This window comes from Eublepharis macularius, chromosome 10 (genome assembly GCF_028583425.1).
Source record: "Eublepharis macularius isolate TG4126 chromosome 10, MPM_Emac_v1.0, whole genome shotgun sequence".
In the NCBI taxonomy this organism is placed as follows: domain Eukaryota; kingdom Metazoa; phylum Chordata; class Lepidosauria; order Squamata; family Eublepharidae; genus Eublepharis; species Eublepharis macularius.
The window spans coordinates 66,279,558-66,298,604 of record NC_072799.1 but is presented as its reverse complement, the minus strand read 5'-3'; the positions used below and the strand labels follow the sequence as shown (position 1 = coordinate 66,298,604).

At 41.3% G+C, this 19,047-nt stretch overlaps 1 protein-coding gene across 2 annotated transcripts in view; it reads left to right on the top strand.

The window, feature by feature from the left end:
* Window positions 1-19,047, top strand: part of SPOCK3 (SPARC (osteonectin), cwcv and kazal like domains proteoglycan 3) — a 264,800-nt gene that overhangs the window by 105,138 nt on the left and 140,615 nt on the right. For both annotated transcript variants that reach the window (XM_054990643.1, XM_054990644.1), the window contains one exon: window positions 8,140-8,254. In XM_054990643.1, coding sequence (XP_054846618.1) covers window positions 8,140-8,254 — 115 coding nt within the window. The remainder of the gene's footprint in view (window positions 1-8,139; window positions 8,255-19,047) is intronic.

The following is a 19,047-nucleotide window of genomic DNA, read 5'->3' as shown; positions in this document are numbered from 1 at the left end:
AAAATATAACAGTAACAGTGGAAGAAATGAACATGTTCTTTGTAGCATGTAGGAATGCATAGGTACGTTGTCAGTAGCACATAGTACTCCTCTCACGTGGCATATATGCCTGCACTTATCAGAAGTATTCACTACATTCTTTACACGTGCACTGTTGCTTACAGGAACAAAGTACGTAGGCTGAGGGTAGCAGTTGTTGCTGACTATTTCTATCAGGTAATTTGTTTTGTAGAAAACAGGCTCTAGGTCAACAAATGTTGAGTTCTGTCAACTTCATGAATTCATCTCGATAAATAAAACAGCGCTTGAAGTTTCTAGGGTTGATATAACTTGAATAGCAACTTAGGCGTGAACACAAACAAGCCTGGAAGTTATTTAAAATAAACTCAGTGGTGATTAGCTCAGAGGCTTATGGATCCCTGTGGATTCCAAAATGCTCTAGGGGATTTTAGGATTCCAAATGCATACTCTGTTGAAGCTGCAATGGGAGCCTGGAATGTGAAGCACCTCAAAGATTGACAAGATTGTTTGCCCCCCCCCCCAAATCAGAATAAAGAGGCAGACACAAGGTTTGGGTAATAAAGGGCCACTTTTTATTTTGGCAACAACGTTAACTGTAAACAAACTAAAATCTGGTAAGGGCCTAACTAGCGGTACAGATCAAGCCTTGGGGTCACTCCTGGACCCCGCCTTGGCCTGTCTGGGCAAGACCCGCTGCCCTGGATGCAAGCCATCCAACTGCATGGCTTGGACCTGGCCGGCCTGGCAGATGGTTTCCCCTTAATGATCCAAGCACCCCTGCCATGGAGAATGAGGGCAGGACTTGTCCAGGGGATCCCACCAGGCAGCCTGTCCTTTCAACTGGCCGCTGTAAAGCATGCCAGCCGATCCTGAGAGGCCCCTAATATCCCCACCAGTGGGGATGTGCCAAGGGTACTTGCCGTCCTGCTCACATTCCCCCAACTAAATCCTGCTGGTGATGGCCTATATCAGCACCACCATAGCCAATAGCCACAGCCTCTGCAAGCAGTACAAGGTAGATGAAAACTTTCCCAAGATCAATCAAGGAATGAATAAAAAAAAATTCCTACCTGGCCCTAAAAGAGCAACTGGTCTAATCCTGCACTGCTACAGGCGGGCCAAGCACAAGGTAGCAAGTGCTGGGACTTGGGGCAGGGCAGCCTTTTAAGGCACCTAGCCCCACCACCACCATGTGACCCCTTATGAGTCTGAGGGAATGCTGCCTCTTATCATCCACAGCAGCAGATGTGGCCCCCGCCCTCAAGCCTTCAGCTGCTGGTCGGGAGGGCCTGATTGCCCCCCCCCAGTCACAATAAAGAGACAGACACAAGGCTTGGGTAATAAAGGACCACTTTTTATTTTGGCAACAACATTAATTGTAAATGAACTAAAACCCGGCAAGGGCCTAACTAATGGTACAGGTCAAGCCCTGGGGTCACTCCTGGACCCCACCTTGACCTGTCTGAGTGAGACCCGCTGCCCCGGATGTGAGACATCCAAATGCATGGTGCCATCCTGTTTGGAGGTGTTTGGAGTAGAGAGGGGCACGAATCGAATTACGACCCAAAAAAACGCATGAACCAGGCTGGTTTGTGGTTTGCGAACCAGTAGTTCGTGGAAGCTTGTTTCCACAAACTGGTCTACTGGTTCGTTTGGGTCATATTACGGGGCAGTTTAAATGGCCATTTCCCCAGGGAAATGGCCATTTAAACTTTTCCTGCCCCTTGCAAGCAGCAGGTCCCTTTAAACTATCAGCTGGCAGGTGGCGGGGGGGATCCCCCCCAGCCCCACAGTTACCTTGCCTGGCGGCCCTCAGCATCCTCCCTCTCCTCCCACAAGTGGTGGGAAGGCCGTTTTTCGTCTCTTCTGCCACTGTGTGGGCCCACAGGGCGGCAGAGGAGGACAAAACCGGTATTCCTGCCCCTCAAATGGCCCTTGCGGCTGACAGGTGTGATCAAATGGCTGAAAGTGACCAAACTGAAACTGAACCCAGGCAAGATGGAGGTGATGCTGGTTAGGAAGGCAGAGATCTTGAAGGACATTGTTGTCCCCACTTTTGATGGGGTTCAGTTGACCCTTACAGACTTGGTTTAGAGCCTAGGGTTTCTATTGGATCCATTATTGCTGCTAGATAAGCAATTTAATGCAATTGCAAAAAAGCCCTTCTTCCAATTCTGTCTAGCTCAGAAGATCTCCCTTCTACCTCAACACACCCAATCTGGCTACCTGGATCCATGCAATGGTAACTTAAAGACTGGACTACTGTAATGTACTCTATATAATCTCCCCTCAAAGTCAACTCAAAAACTCTATTTGGTGCAAATGCTGCAGCTTGGTTTGTATCGGGAGCTAGGTGGAACATGCATATTACTCCCATTCTATAGTCATTCCATTGGCATCCCACCAGGGCATTCTCGGGCATTCTCTGCGGTGGTCACCACCTTATGGAATGGCCTGAATGGTGAGGTTAGGGAGGGCTCCCATGTTCATGGCTTTCTGCTAACTATGCAAAACTGAATTATTTGGGGAGGGGGTTATACATGGATAGGAGGGTTGAGTTGTAAGGAAATGGTTCAAAGAGATACATTGATAAAGAGATAGGAACTATAAACTATATTACTGTATACTGTATGTTCCTGCTAGGTGGTTTCTGTGCTGTTTAATATGTCATTTTAAATTACTTATGCTTTGTTTCAAAAATTTTTCAGCTTTATATTTGATTTCTGTCTGGTTTCAAGTTTCTGCAAATTTTGTATAAGCATACCCTATTCCATTGTTTATTGAATGTCCCAGCTGTTGATCATATTAATTTATTGAGTCTCAGTGAGAAGGGTGGACTATAAATAATATAATAAATATAATATAATAATAAATAGTTTATAAAGATTTTAGTATATTTCAAGATCATTCCAAGGCAAATGGCTTGTATTCTAGATAGAAATAAATACACTTAAAATTACAAGTGTTTTGATGTAATCCTTTTCTTCATAGGTCCCTTCTCAAGGTTAAATCCTTAAGCTGTTTAGGAATTAGTCAGTTTTCTTTGATCATTTCTCCATTTAAAAACATAGCTATAAATGCTTTGCGTCTCTATGCAGTAATTCAATGTAGTAGATAATTTGGGAGGGAAAAGTGATCATCTTTATTTCTGGCCGTTTGCCCTGCTGTCTTTTCCCACTCCTTTCTCCCATGGATACTCCACCAGAAGAAATGCATATGCATCAAACTGCATGCTCATCTTTCCATTTGTTAAGACTAGTACAAAGTTAGTCTCAGCTAAAACCAGTAGTTCTATAGGGGAGTGCAGAGGAAATAGATTAATAAAAATACTTGTTTTCCTACCTGTAGTGTGGCAGAAAAGCATACAAAATATATTTCTCTAGCCCAATTAGTAACATGACGAGTAAGCCATAGAGGGGCAGAATGCATGGGTCATTTCGACCATATTCAAAGACTAGAATCCCAAGGGCAAAAGAGAGGCAGACTTGTATGCACAACCTAAAATGGCAGTGGTTAATTCCAGTTTTACTCGCTCGAGCCTCACATACTGGCCTCATTGACCAAACACCTGGCAAAGCCTCTTGAATAGTTTTCAGAAATTGCAATGCACACTGAGTAAGGGAAGGTGAAGTGGTGAATAACAAATCTGCCATAACTTTCAAATTTTGTGTTTTTCTTTTAGCAAAAAGACAATGTTTCCCCCAGGGCTTATTTTGAGGGGGAACGCACAGGAATGCAGTTCCAGCAGTTCCCCAAAGAGGTCACATGTCAGGTGGCCACGCCAACCTGCCTCTTGGCCATTTGGGGCCTGTTTCAGCCTGAATTGGGGCCGAAATGGCCTGGATCGGTCCTCTGACAGGTAGTGGATCACTCTCCCGCTCATCAACGGCCCTATCCTGACCATTTTGGGCCCCTTTTCAGCCATTTCCAGCCCCTTCTTGCCATTTTGGGCCCAATTTCAGCCCTGAATGACAATGATTTGGTCCAAAACAGCCAGAATAGGTGACGTCAGGGGGTGTGGCATAAGCAAATCAGTTATACTAATGACACACTTCCGGTGATGGCAAGAGGCGTGGCATATGCTAATAAGTTATGCTAATGAGTTTTGCTAATGAGTTCCTCCAGCTCTTTTTCTACGAAATGACCCCTGGTTTCCCCCCTTTTTAAGATGGAAAGAAATGATAGTAATCTCTTATGGATTGAATGTTCTGCAGCAGGACTAGGATATATTCTGGCATAGGGACTATCCCAAACTGCATTGTGAGATTTAAATTTTTATATTTAGGGATTACAGCTAATAATTATAAAAAAGACAGTATGTGTTAATATCATATTGATCTCACCTCGGTATGCCTGAATAGTAGCTAGATTTCCTCATTTAACTGCTGAACGGCCAGATACCGTTGATTTATTAAACTATTCCAAATTACTATTACATCATTAATAAAATCTGTGGCTTAAACAAAGTTCTGGTATCTCGAAAGCGTACGCTCTGAAAATCCTGTTGGTCTTTAAGGTGCCATTGGACAAAAATCCTGCTGTTTAGTGTGTGAATCATGTATGTAGATTTAACATAAGGATTTGACCAGGAAACAGCATTTTTTGTTTCTTTCGGTACATCATCATGATGCCTTAAACATAGAGGAAATGGTATAAATTATTTAATACTCATAAATTTCCATTAATGTTATACTTCCTGTTTTATGCTGCTGTACTCCAGAGTTCAACAAATCCCAGGTGCCAGGTCACTCTGGTACATAGAAATTTCAATGTGGTACCTAGTATTTTCAGCCATGATTTTATTATATTGTGTCAGTGGACTGACAAAGTTTATTTATAATTTTGTATTACAAATCTTTTATAGGACACAAAAATAATTGTGCATGAAATCATCAGTTTGTTTATGTGTAAACGTTAACGTTTTTCATTGATGGTAGATGAATTCATTTTTTTAGCCAGCTCCTTTCTCTACTGGATCCAATATTCAATTAAAATGAAATTTTAAAAATCCATAATGGCATTATGAAAAATTGGGAAGAAGTTAGGTTATGGTTAGAGATCCAGAGGAATTAACCGTGGTAGTCTGTAGTTGCAAAAGAGTAAAAAGTCCAGTAGCATTTTTAAGCCTAACCAACTTTATTGAGGCATAAGCTTTTGAGAATTAAAGCTATCTTTGTCAGATGCATCTGACGAAGAGAGATGTGATTCTTGAAAACTTATGCCTCAATAAAGCTGGTTATGGTTAGAGTTTACCTTTTGTTGTTATGACAACCAATGTCACCCCTATATTTATTTATATACTGCAACACTTTTCATAGCTTTAATAAAACTGCAAGATACTATGAAGGAGGTTAGAATTAGGTTTTATGCAATAATTATAAAACATCATCAAAATATAAAACACTGCTGTCTGAAAAATGAGTTTGGCTCTTAAATTTTCGGTTGGTTCCTAGAGCCAAAGAAATTTGATCAAGGCATATTATACTGTATTTCCACACATTCTGGTTATTCATGATTTTCAGGTAATACAAGTGGAGACAGCTTTTATATATAACTGACAACCTTCAGAATTGTCAAAATTACTCTTTATAATCTTAATGCTTCTTTTAACATGTGGAACAAATGCTGTCTAGAGAGAGCTTTGTAATTTTGGAATAATTGATTTGGACTGGACTGACTTTTTGAAAAGATGGACATTGAAACTTTTACATTATCTCATATGGCATCTATGAACAAACTTGCATGCCTATTTGCTCATTATACAAACATAACATACTTTTTTCATTGAACTAGCAAATTGCATGCGTCAAACACAATTATCCTCATGATAAAAGCATTAAGTTCCTATCTGCATTTCCCTCTCTTCTTCTGAATATGTTGTCTGAAGGTGAGGATTTAATGCCACAAAACATTCTATCCCCATCTGAATTACTGCAGGGAGACAATATACTGTTGTATGTGTGTATTCATTCATTAAAAATGGATGTGATTATATGTGGTTATTTAGAGATTAACTTTTTGTTGTGGGGATGACAGCCAAAGTTACCCGTGCATTTAACCTAGAACAACAATTTGTCACAGCGTTTATAAAATTACAAGAAGCTGTGAATGGAGGTTAGGATTGGGTTCTGTGGTAGTGATCGTTAGAAAATGTTTTTGTTTAAAATAAAAAAAAAACATGAATGCTGAAAAATGAGTTAGCTTCTTAGATTTTTGGAGTGGCTCTTGCATCCAAAGATAATGTCCAAGCCTTGCCTGCCCTATGAAGCATGCAATTTTAGAGCCTTCTTTTGGCAATATAGTTTTGGTCAAGTAGTATGTACTGATATTAAATTTAATTTTAAAAATTACCAGTGTTCTAATCAAAATATTTAAGTTATATTTGAGTTGAAGGAACATTTGATTTTAAAAAACGTTCTCATATATGAGTCCATATTCAGCACATTTATTGATTTATTACCTTTCTCACTGAGGTTCAAGGTGGATTACAAAATGTAGAAAACAATTCAGTCAGACGAGACAAGAAATTCTGTAACAATGCAATAGGACTAGGATTACAGAAATTAGGAAATAATGTAAACAAAAAGCTAAATCCTGACCTGCTATGAACAATGCTGGGAGGGGATTACAAAGGTACAAAGCAGTGCAATAAAAGCAAGGAGCAAACATACAATAAACATTACAATCCTATTCCCTGACCAAAGGGATATTTCATAGCCACACATGAAGTTGCTTCATACTGAATCAGATCATTGGTCCATCAAAGGTCAGTGTTGTCTGCTCAGATTAACAGTGGCTCTCCAGGGTCTCAGATACAGGTCTATCACATCTGGTCCATTTAACTTGGAGATTCCAGAGATTTAACCTGGGATCTTCTGCATGCAAAGTGGAGGCTCTTCTACTGGGCCACAGTGAGACCCTCCACAAGGGGCTAAGTATCATGTCATCCTACAGTGCTTAAGGGGCCCGATATTATTGAGACCTAGTGAGGTGTAGTGGTTACTAGGGGGGTGCACCCGAAAAAGATTCGGGTTTCCTGCTTCGCGTTTACCTGAAGCTGGAAAAAGCTTTGGAAAAGCTTTGTAACGTTTTTTTCTAAGTCCGTAAAGATTCAAAGCATACTGAAGTGACGGGGAGGGGGAAGGCCCACTCCATCCTTAAACTCCCACCCCATCCCCCCACCCCCACCCCACTTACCTGGCCAGAGGGCCGGCGGAGACCATCCTTGCTGCCACCATGTGGCTGGCTGGCAAAGAGAGCCTTCCCTGCCACCGTCACCGCGGTTGGTGAAGCCAGCTAGCCAGCAGAGGGCCGCTGCTACAAGAGGCCAGCAGGGAGGTGGGAGGGCCGTCTCCTCCAGCACAGTGCCAGGTAAGTGGGGGGGAGGGGTAAGGGTGGGGAATGGGAAAGTTTAAAGGGCCCTGCCACTTGCAAAAGGGCCCTTTAAACTTAACCCCCAGGGCTCCTATTTGGAAATACTGAAGCTTTCCAAATCAGGCCCAATTCGGGTATTTTACCCGAATCGGAGACTCAAAGCGTACACCCCTATTTACAACTAATGATGATCATGTTCTTGCTTGCTCACGTGTTATGCAGGTTTCAAATGACCATACTGTCATGGTAACAAATTCTAGAAAATAAATAGGAGTCTTTTAGTACCTTAAAAAGACTAATTAATTCTTGGGCTACCATAAACTTCCATGAACTAGAGCCATTTTCATCAGCTGAACTTATCTCTAGTCCACAAAAGTTTATTCTAGAATAAAATAATTGGTTTAGTTTCATAGCTATTTGTCCAAAAAGTTATATGATGACTACTTAATGCATGAACAAAAATGTTCATGTGAAACTATTTAGAAAAAAGCATATAAACCAAGAGTACCACAAAACAATGAGTAGTATGTACAGGATCAAAACATTAACAGAATGAAGATTTTAAGATATGCACCCTTTATTAGGTTGCAGAATGTTTTTAAAATGTATTAAGTTAATATACCATAAAGAGTCCCCAGTGAGGATTTTATCACTCTGCTGTGTGGAAAGATTTAGATGACTTATAATTGCTGTACATATTCTAGAAAAGGATTTTTAAAAAATATTCTCTACAATTGTTTTTAGCTTTAGACCCAGCTAAAGATCCATGCTTAAAGATGAAATGTAGTCGTCATAAAGTATGCGTTGCTCAAGATCAACAAACTGCTGTTTGCATTAGCCACCGGAGACTTACACACAGGTAAATACCTCCATGTTATTGATTAGTTAACAGTAACTAGGACTGAAAACAGAATTTTAATCTGCTTCATTTTGACTTCATCTCATAGCTGAGGTGAAAATGTCCACGGGATTGTAAAGATTTTGTTTATGAAATAATGCTTCATGGTCTCCCAGAGCTGAAGATTTCAAGAATTTTTCGTGTTCAAGTCCTGTTTGCAAAGCAGCTGGGAATGAAATTTATTCAGGTCTGACTCTTTTCCATAAAGTTCATGTTGAAATAGTTCCTGGAAGATTGTAGCCACAATGAATGTTCGGTTTTCATGTTTTATGCCAATTGCATGAGTATAGTACAGAAGAAACCAAAGCTACTGCGAAATGCTGGTGGGGTCACAATAATTTCTAGAATCGTTTCCTTTTGGATTTTCCTTGGAGACTTGCCAAAGTTTTGGTCCAGTGCTACTGAAAGCAAGTGGGACCTCCGTTGCATACATGCTTGTCTGTGTAGAGTACAGAATTTAATATAGTGGTCCTTTCTTGTTTTGTAAGAAAGATGTTAAATATTAAAAAATTCCTGGAATTGTAACATTAACAACAAACAATTTATTTATTTATTTATTTGATTTATATTCCGCCCTCCCCACACCAGCAGGCTCAGGGTGGATTACAACCATGTACAATTAAAACACATTAAATAATTGATACCAGTTAAAACCATAAAATAGTTAAAGTTACACAGTTAAAAATACTTATATATGTCATAATGGCACAGCAACCAACTGACTGACCTTCAGCCATCTCTGGATGGGTGCATAGCACCTTTTCATACCAAACATGTAAGTTTATTTTAAGTGATATGGAATTGATTAACATTATGTAGTAGCAGAGAAAAGTTCCCTACTATGGTTTTGTTTGAACTGTGGCCATGTATGGCAAGTAAGTGTGTGAAAAAATAGTATCCCTGCATCGCCTATCAAAGTCTACACAAGGCTGACTCTATGACCTAGTGTTGAAAAAAAATGATGGGACAGGCAGGGTGATCTGTATTGTCACTTTCCCTCTCCTGCCTGCTGGAACAGCAGTTTTGTCAATGTTTGCGTTCATTGCATTATTCCTGTTCCTACTGCCTTCTACTTAGGACCAGGAAAGATAAGGGAAAATCAGTTCTGTTGATTACCTTCCTCAGTGTTTCTTAAAGTAGAAGAGAGCTAGGCTGACTCATATCTGGTTGTTGATGCTGAGATTGTAGATATAAAGCTTCCGTTATTTGTATGGTTTTGGCTTTTTCATCCACTCCCTCTTAGTACTGAGACCAACATTTCCATGAGACCCTGAACAGGGTCAAGGTATTTAACATGGTGGTTTACTCTCTACAGTGCCAATGTAAGGATGTTATTGTGAGTCTATTTTTGTGTTTCCTAGAGAAAATGATTACCGTTCATAACTGTAGCCCTGACCTAGATGGTCCAGGCTAGCCCAGTTGCCTCAGATCTCGGAAGCTAAGCAGGGTCAGCCTTGGTCATTAATTGGATGGGAGACCTCCATGGAAGAACGGGGTCACTATGCAGAGCCAGGCAATGACAAACCAACCCTGCTAATTTCTTGCCTTGAAAACCCCAGCGGAGGGGGGTGGGGGGTGGGGGGTGGCGTTCACCATAAGTTGGCTATACTTATCGGCACTTTCCATCACCACAATAGCTATCACATGGAGCTAGGGAGATATGCCGTTAGTTGCTTTCTGCAATAGATGGGCAAAACAGATCAGATACTCATGCACTGCTAGTTTTACAAACAGCATGAGGCTTTCAAAATTGAATTCTTATGAGATCGAAACTAGCCTAATATGTGGCTCTGTGAAGTACTGCCCAGAATACTTTGACCATTTCTTTATTTTTGGGCACCTCAGCAGTAAATGCCTGTGAAGTCAATGTGAATGTAATAAATTAGTGAGAAGTATGAATGTAGGTTTAATCGCTGTGCCATTATAACAAAGCACAGTCGTGGAATAAACTGGCTTTTCCCGATGTAACACTTCCAGAAATATAGGTCCTAAGACCAACGGGAAAACAATTATTTATCAATCATATATTACATATACATAATCATTATTTTAATATAGCATATTACGTAGGAGTAGGAGTTTTCCACGTCATTGGGTGAACTGACGGTGTGCCTGTTAAATGACTTTGGATGGTTGTAAATGGTTGCTCCTGAGGAAGTCCGTGGGGACGAAGAACTAGTTGGAAATTGCCGGCCTTAGTTTCGGGCACCATTGAAGGTTCCACTTTTCATCTTGGAACAAACCATGAACTTGTTGAACCAGCTCCTGAAAGGACGTTGATATAGTACAAGTCATTAATTTGCCGCTGCACCCCTTGATCCTCCTGGGGAGGATTCTTGAATGATATATGTAATATAAACTATATACTGAAACTTGCAAAACGAAGATAAAAATTGGCTGCAATATTGTAATATGCTATATTAAAATAATGATTATGTATATGTAATATATGATTGATAAATAATTGTTTTCCCGTTGGTCTTAGGACCTATATTTCTGGAATTATAACAAAGCACATCATGTCCCAATTCAAGCAAGCATATTATGTACTCTTTGTTTTTATTTCATTGGATCTGTTTTCAGCATACTGCATTTCCAAAGCGACTAGAGATTATTTGGAAGACAATATGTTAACTGTGAGACTGCAGGTTCTTTCAGGATTTCTGTATGTTTACTTTGTTGATAGTCCACCTTTCTTGCTGAGACTTGAGGTGGATTACAGAATATAAAACAATGCAGACAATCTGCATAAATCAACCAATGAACAATGTAATAGGACTAGGATTACAGACTTTGAGAACAATGAGAACAGCAAACGAAGGCGAGGAACATGCACACAGGGCCCACCAGATGCCCCTTTCCATGAGGTGACTTTGAAATTTGTAACACAGAAGTGCCTGGCATGATGTGTTCTTTCTTCTATTCTTCATAATAATATTTAAACATATTCCTGTATTCTGTTGCTTTCCAACTGATATATTTCTCTCCAGTAATGCAGCTGTGTTAGAGAAAAAAAACCTTCCAGTTTAAAGGAATGTTTTTTCTTGCCAAATTTTGGTGTGTTTATGCCAGCATTGGCTGGTGGTACACACAATTCTCAAAATAGATAGTTTTAATTGAGTGCACCTGCATTGCTAGGAAAGCATACAGTTTTTCAGTTTTTCCTTACCTCACAAAAATACTAGCTTCTTTTGATCAATTACAGATTTAATGCACTTAAACACAAATGGTTATTTAGAATATTTCTTCCTTAGGGATACAGACACCTGGTCTGTTGTTAATTAGTTGTTCATGAAGCTTTGAATGTTCTTGTCTATGAGACTGGAAGTGACTTGGAAGATGGGATTTGTTTACCATATGTGAAAGATAAAACACAGTCGTCTTTGTAGGTCAATCTCCCTACGTATTGTCTGTGACTGGAAATGTCCATGTGAAAACAATATACCAGGAGGGTTTAAGTTATCTGTGTTAATTTATGTGAATGTATCAAATAATATCCATGTGTTCTTGGGCAGAAGTACATAAAATGATAGGATCATAGTTTTAATTTAATTTTATTTAATTTCATGAACATGTAGATAAGTACCTTCGTGTATTATGGAAAATCATTATGGAATGTCTTAACCAATGCAAGTGGTTTTTCTTTCAGAAGGAATTCCAGGTTGTTAGTTGATACTTTTAATATCATGCTTCCATCAACTTTGACATTTCATACTTTCCAACAAGGAAAGAAAGTATAATACTTGCATAATTAAGTAAGTTTGGAATCGGGTAAGCAATTACTCAAAGTTACTCATATTCCTCTTCACTCTAGAAATGTGCTGTGCCATATCTCATAATAGTCCCTTGTAGTCCATGAGGCTGACAATGTGTGACTATTGTAGGATGTAAAATCAATATGCCAGGCTTCTTCTGTTGATATAGGAGGCATTCTTCATTGCACATTGCTAAATCTGATCAAGAACATGAATAGTTGATCTTTGGATGTGGTCAAAGTGGTAAGTATATGAAGGAGACAGTCAGATAACTTTGAGTTTGCTAGTCAAGTGAAGAAAGATAGGAATAGCAATAAAATAGAACATCTTCCCAACCAAACTTGGGCGGGGGCGGGGGCGGGGGCGGGGGCGGGGGGGGGTCCAGTGAGAAAGGTAGGTGTGACACTGCCATCCGCTAGAAACCTCCCTTCGTAGGTTTGGGGCTTCACAGGCAGTTAAGAGCAATTACAACAATGCCATCTCTGTCTAACCTCCATTTTCCAGGCAGAGAGCCCTGAACCAAATCCACACCCAACTATTGCCCAGGGCTATTGGGAAAAGGGAACTCAGGAGTTTTACTTCCCCTATGTACGCTGCCACCATGTAATTAAACGTGGAAACACATAGATATATTGTACTTAAATATGGAATGGTTTATATGTATTAGAACAAATTAACAGTCAGCTATCTCTCTGCTGCCATTCCTTAACAGCCTCCACGCCTTCTGTCTTCAGCAACTGCCCTCCAACAGACTCTCAACTGTCACAGCCAGCATTCCTCCAACACTCATTTGCTGTTTTCCAGGAAAGGCAAAGCTGGAACCAGTCACAAGAGGCTATCTATAATGTAATGTATGGCTGTTTGTACACAAAGGAGGCAAACAACAGTTCCCTGGAACTGTCTCAGATCATGACAGTAAGAGGGGGAAGTAAAGTCTAAGACACCCCCCACACACATGCTCCTTATAGTAAATACCAACATGAATTGGGCCTAATGTTCCTGACAAATGCAGAATACATCTCTCAACCCAGTAGTGATTGCCAGGGAAAACATAATGTATAGTTAGGACCCAAGAGTGGCTAGCATCTTATGTCTTTTTTCTCACTCTGTTTTTCATTCCAGTTTGGACCATGGCCCAAGCAAACAATGACAGAGCCAGCAGCACCAGCATCTAGAGTGTTTGAACATAGTGTTGTTGGCCATCTATTTACAAGTGGACCAAATGGGTATCCATCTGTCCGGCAACCAGGCTGGACTTGGGAACCCTCCTAGAGCCACACCCAGAACCCAGACTGGCAGCCCCACCATCCAGCCTTGCCACTCTTGGCACTCACCCGAAAAGGAGGAAACAAGCAGCAGCAAGGAGGAGACAGGCAGCAAAGGCACCAACAGAGAACTGGAATGCCAAGGAGGCAGGCTAGATGGCCCAGGTGCTGACAAGCTCTCGTCGGCAGGAGGCAAGCTAGATGGCAGCTCCTGGGTCCTAGCCACTGCCCGCTTCCCAGCCAGGCCCTTAGAGCAGCCCACCCTAGCTGGAGGAAGAGGGCAATGGGGGCAGAGACAGTCAGCCCATGCCACCACAGGCAGCAGATCATGGGCAGCACAGGTGGCACAGGGTTGCACCCCAACCCAGTGGCAGGCACAGGAAGAGCTACAGCCCAACAACCCAGCAAACAGGTTAGAGGGGATGGAAAGGGGCCAGGGGAGGCTGGGGGCAAAACAGGCACAGCTGTGGCTACCTAAGGCAGCCAGGGCAGCAGCTGAGCTGTTGGGGGTGGGGCTAGGAGGTGGTGCCTGGGAATGGTGAGGGGATAAAAGGAAGGTCCACCCACAAGTGGAGAAGGGAGGGAGGAGAGTGTAGGGGCAGGATGTAGGGGCAGGAGGGTTATTTGTTTCTGGAGTGGAGGTCAGTCTACTCAGGGTTGTAGAGGGGCCCCTGGGAAGTACCCAGGGCCCAATCACCCTGCTTCTGAGACCTTCAAGAGACAATATCCCTGCAGCTAAGAGGGGCTAGTGGACCAACAGTGGTGGAGTAGACCCAAAGGCCAAGAAGTAGAAGTCAGGCAGGCGGCGAGTGAGCACCACCCCAGCAGACAGAGATACGTGAGGGGCAGGGCCTGCCTGAGCCCAACACCATCCCATCCTAGAAAGAAGTGTAGTGCAGTGATACTCACTCTGTGGCTCTGCAAAGTCATTGTTGCCATCACCATCAACTATGACATGATGGTAGAAGCCTGAAGCAACAAAAAGAGTGTTACTTTAATTTTACTTCAATATGCACATTATAAGCATAGCCTACTCACATCTCTCATAGTTTCCCCATGTGTACCAGTTTAGTGCAAAGAAATCTACCACAGTTCAGTGACACTAAGTAAAACAAAGTGAACAGCATGGGAAGTGTTCAAAAGGAAGGCTCAGACTTTACATATCGTTCCTGGAGGCAGAGGCAGACCAAAACAGTTTACCATCCCAACTGCCTGTACCACATAATTCAAGAGGTAACCCCCCAGTCTCCTCTGCCATATTCTTCTGATTATGTCTTAGATCACAGACTGCTTCAGTGGCACTCTGATAAACATTGTAAATACAAATGCCAGGTTCACTAGCACAATTTCTGTTTCTCATGCAACTAGGGTTGCCAGGTCTGGGTTGGGAAATTCCTGGAGATTTGAGGAGTGGAGCCTGGAGAGGGTGGGGTTTGGGGAAGGGAGGGCCCTCAGTGGGGTATAATACCATAGAGTGTACTCTCCAAAGCACTCATTTTCTCCAGAGGAATAGATATCTGTCACCTGGAAATCCATTGTAATTCCAGGAGATCTCCAGTCACCACCTGGAGCCTGGCAAGCCTGCATGCAAACTTTAAAGGTACAGATGCTCTGACTGGAAAAAATAGTTTCCGGTAGATAGTATTGACAGGCGAAATGTTAGCATTCTCAGTAATGCATCACAACGGCTGCAATCCTAAAAATACTTCTTTCCTGAGAGTAGTCTGTTGAATAAAATGAAACTTGCTTCCCTGTAGACCTACTTAGGATTGCTCCTGAATAATCCTACTTCTGTATTGGGGGTTAAGACTATCAGGATTCTGGCCTGGAAACTTTCCACCCTAGACCAATTCCAGCACAGGGTTAAGAGTATTCTTAACTCTGTGTTGAATTGTGGGTTGGTTTTGGATTTGTGAGGATTACCTGTGTATTCTTAATAATGAAGAGGAAGCTTTCTGGATATGACAGGAGCACTTTAATCTTATTGGACTCTGCATAAACAGACAGAAATAAAGCCTTGACTTATCTGCACATTATATGGTATATGTTACAAAGAAGGTACCCATTAGAATGCCTATCCTTTTTTCTTCCTCCCCTCTCATGAATAGCAGGGCTGAAAAGATTCCATTCTGGGTTTTTTTAATTTAAGATTCTGGAATTTCAGGGACTTCCGGTTTGGGATCCATGGAGGTCTAACGCAGCTCTAAGTGCAGAGCTGACCGGGCTGCCATTTCAGTGGCCGGCGGGGCAAATAAGCTCGCGGCCAACTGTTCTCAGGCGGAGAACAGGCATAGAACACTCAAGTACATCAGGGCGCATTGATTTCGGGCGAGGGGGGGTCCTGCGCAACGGACTCTCTCCCGACCCTTGAGGTCCCACCCTAAGACAGGTCGGCTTAAATCTCTGCGGCAGTCCTGGAGCCAGTGCAGCTGGCATAAGACCTACATGCCCAAGCTTCAACAGGGGGAAAGAAGGTGAAGGAGATTCCGAGATTGAAACAGTGATTACAACCCAGAAAGACGTTTGAAAAGGTAAAGATCACTATCTCTTGAAACGGGACGGATTACTTAAAGCAATGAAGTATTAAAGTGGACTTTTAAACTGCAACAGATTGATTATAAGTAGGGGAAGACTCGGCAAGAAATAGATTAGAAAAAGGACTAAGCTAAACGAAGTTATTAAAGAAATTGGACTATTGTTTTTCATACCTGTGGCTTCAAGGAGATAGCAGGCTGTGAGAAAGTTCCTACCATCGCGAGAGCTGCTGTGGGGAGTCGGGAAACAGGAAGTGTGTAACAGGGATAGAGCTGCTGGAGAGAGACGGCCCTTACCCGAAGACAGGAAGAAGGGAATCGCCATTTTTGAAAAGTGAAGGGTCCCGACTTCAGCAGAGGAGGAAGTAAGCCATATTGGATTACAAAAACTACAGAAAAACCATAGAGAAAAGACGCCCGACATTTTGGACTCTTCAAACGTTTTTTTTTATCTTTATGAAACCGGGACATTCAAATTAAACTAAAAGGACACTAAGCCAAACGCCACGGAGCTAAGGAAACGAGCAGACTCGTGGGAGCGAGGTAAGTCAAGCCCCACGATGTCGAAGAAAGAGTGGCAAACGGTTATAGAGAATTTGGACAAAAATTTATGGAAATGTTAAAGGAACTGAAGGAGACAAAACAGGAGTTGGTGAAAGAGGTTAAAGAGGTTAAGGAGACAGTAAAAAATGAACTGGCAGAAGTTAAGAAGGGAATGGAAACAATACAGAATGATTTGCAAGCAGCACAACAAAAAGTTAATGTAGTGGAGAAGGTGGTGGAGAATCTCTCAGATATGCAACGAACGGAGATGAGGGTGATGAGGGGAAGAATGGCTGTTGCGGAGAGCAAGTATATGGAGAAGCAGCTGAGGTTTCATGGCTTGCTGGAGGTAGAGGGAAAGACAGCCCAAGAACAAATTGTTGAGGTGTTAGCTGAATACCTGGGGAAGGAGGAGGAGGAATTTGTGGCTATCCTAGATGTGGTGTATCGCATAAACTCAAGATTTGCGACCCAGAGGAAACTACCAAGAGATGTGATTGTGCAATTTACGACTAGAAATATAAGAGAAATGATTGTGAGTAAGCAATTTCAAGACCCATTGGAGGTTGATGGCAAGACGGTTATTATTATGAAGGAGTTACCCAGATCGGTGTTGCTTGACCGGAAAAAATAAAAGCCTTAGTCCAAATTTTGAAGGACATGAAAATATGGTACAGATGGGAATTGCCGGAAGGATTGTCATTTGAGTTTGGAGGAGTGAAAAAGCGCATCAGATCTGAATCTGAAATGGAAAAGTTTTTGAGGGACAATGAAAAGGACTTACCAACAAGAAGGCCATGAATATGGAGTGTAAAGTTTTATCGTGGAATGTAAATGGACTTAATTCACCCAATAAGAGAAAAAGTATTTTCCACTGGCTATTAAAACAGAAATGTGATATTGTGTGTTTACAAGAGACTCATATTAGAAAACAGGATGTAAAATATCTTAAATTGGGCAACGATTTTGTAGCGGCCTCAACAAAGAAAAAAAGGGGAGTGGTATTGTATTTGAAAGAGGAGCTACAGCCAAAGTTAGTGATCAGAGATGTGGAAGCCAGATTTTTAGCAGTGGAATGTACATGGAATTTAAAGAAAGTGTTGGTGATTGGAATTTATGCACCTAATGGTGCAAAAGAGAGCTTTTTTGAGGATTTGAAGAAGCAATTAGACGAACTTTCTTATGACCAGATAATTCTTGCAGGAGACTTCAATGGAGTCACAAATTTGGAGCAGGATAAAAAATCAGCAACTGCACAAAAGAAAAGAGGACTATTGCCAAAGACTTTTTTTGCGTTAATGCAACAGGAAACTTTGGAAGATGTATGGAGAATACAGAATCCCAAAGGCAGACAATATACATTTTTCTCCGCAAGACACTCCACTTTATCATGAATCGACATGATCTGGGCCTCAAAGGACTTAGTGCTTTCGACTAAGGATGTGGAAATAATGCCTATGGTAGGCTCACATCATAATCCAATTATGTGGAAGTTCGGGAAAAGAACTAAGAGGAAAGGATGGAGAATAAATGTTACAAGAAGGAGAAAATTTGGAGATGTTGAGAAGGGAAACTAAGTTCTTCATACACTACAACATGAATCGAGAAGTACCAACCAATAAGGTATGGGACACTTACAAAGCAGTAATTAGAGGCACACTAATGGACTTAAATGGAAGAGCCAGAAAAAAAAGAGAGGAGAAGAGACAGGAGATTATGGAAAAAATAAAAGCCAAAGAAATACAATTAAAGAAAAGACCGGGGAAAAAGAAAATTTATCAGGATATTAAAATCCTTCAAGAGCAGTTGACGGCAATGAATAATAAAGAACTGGAATGGAACCTTAAAAGAATGAATCAAAAGTCGTTTGAAGGTGCAAACAAACCTGGGAAATACCTGGCATGGCAATTGAAGAAGAGAAAGGAGAAGAAGACAATAAATAAAATATATGAGGACAATAAAGTATATCTGGAACAGACTGCTATTAGTAGAGCTTTTTATAAATTTTATGCTAAACTGTACGATAAAAAAGAAGTGAATAAAGACTCAATAGCGACATATTTGGGGAAAATGAAGCTTCCAGCAATTTTGGAAGATTGGAGAGACAAATTGAATAGTGAAGTAACAGAGGAGGAGATAAGAAAGGCAATTCAGTCAACAAACTTGGGAAAGGCGCCAGGACCTGATGGACTTACAGCTAAATTTTATAAGGTAATGGTCAGTGAACTGGTACCATTCCTAAAAGAAGTGATCAATGGTGTTTTGAGAGATCAAAGAATTCCAGATACTTGGAGTGAAGCTAATATATCATTGATCCCCAAAGAAGGACAAGACTTGACTAATGTTAAAAATTATAGACCAATTTCCTTACTTAATAATGACTATAAGATCTTTGCGAAGATCTTGGCAGAAAGAGTAAAGGGATGGTTATCCGAAGTTATTGGAGAAGAACAAGCTGGTTTTTTACCGAATAGACAAATCAGAGACAATCTAAGGACAGTTATAAATGCTATTGAATATTATGACAAGCGTTGTGACAAAGAGGTTGGTTTCTTCTTTGTGGATGCTGAAAAAGCATTTGACAATTTGAACTGGGATTTTATGTTTGCCACTGTGGAACAGCTGCAAATGGGAGAAAGATTCATAAGAGCAGTGAA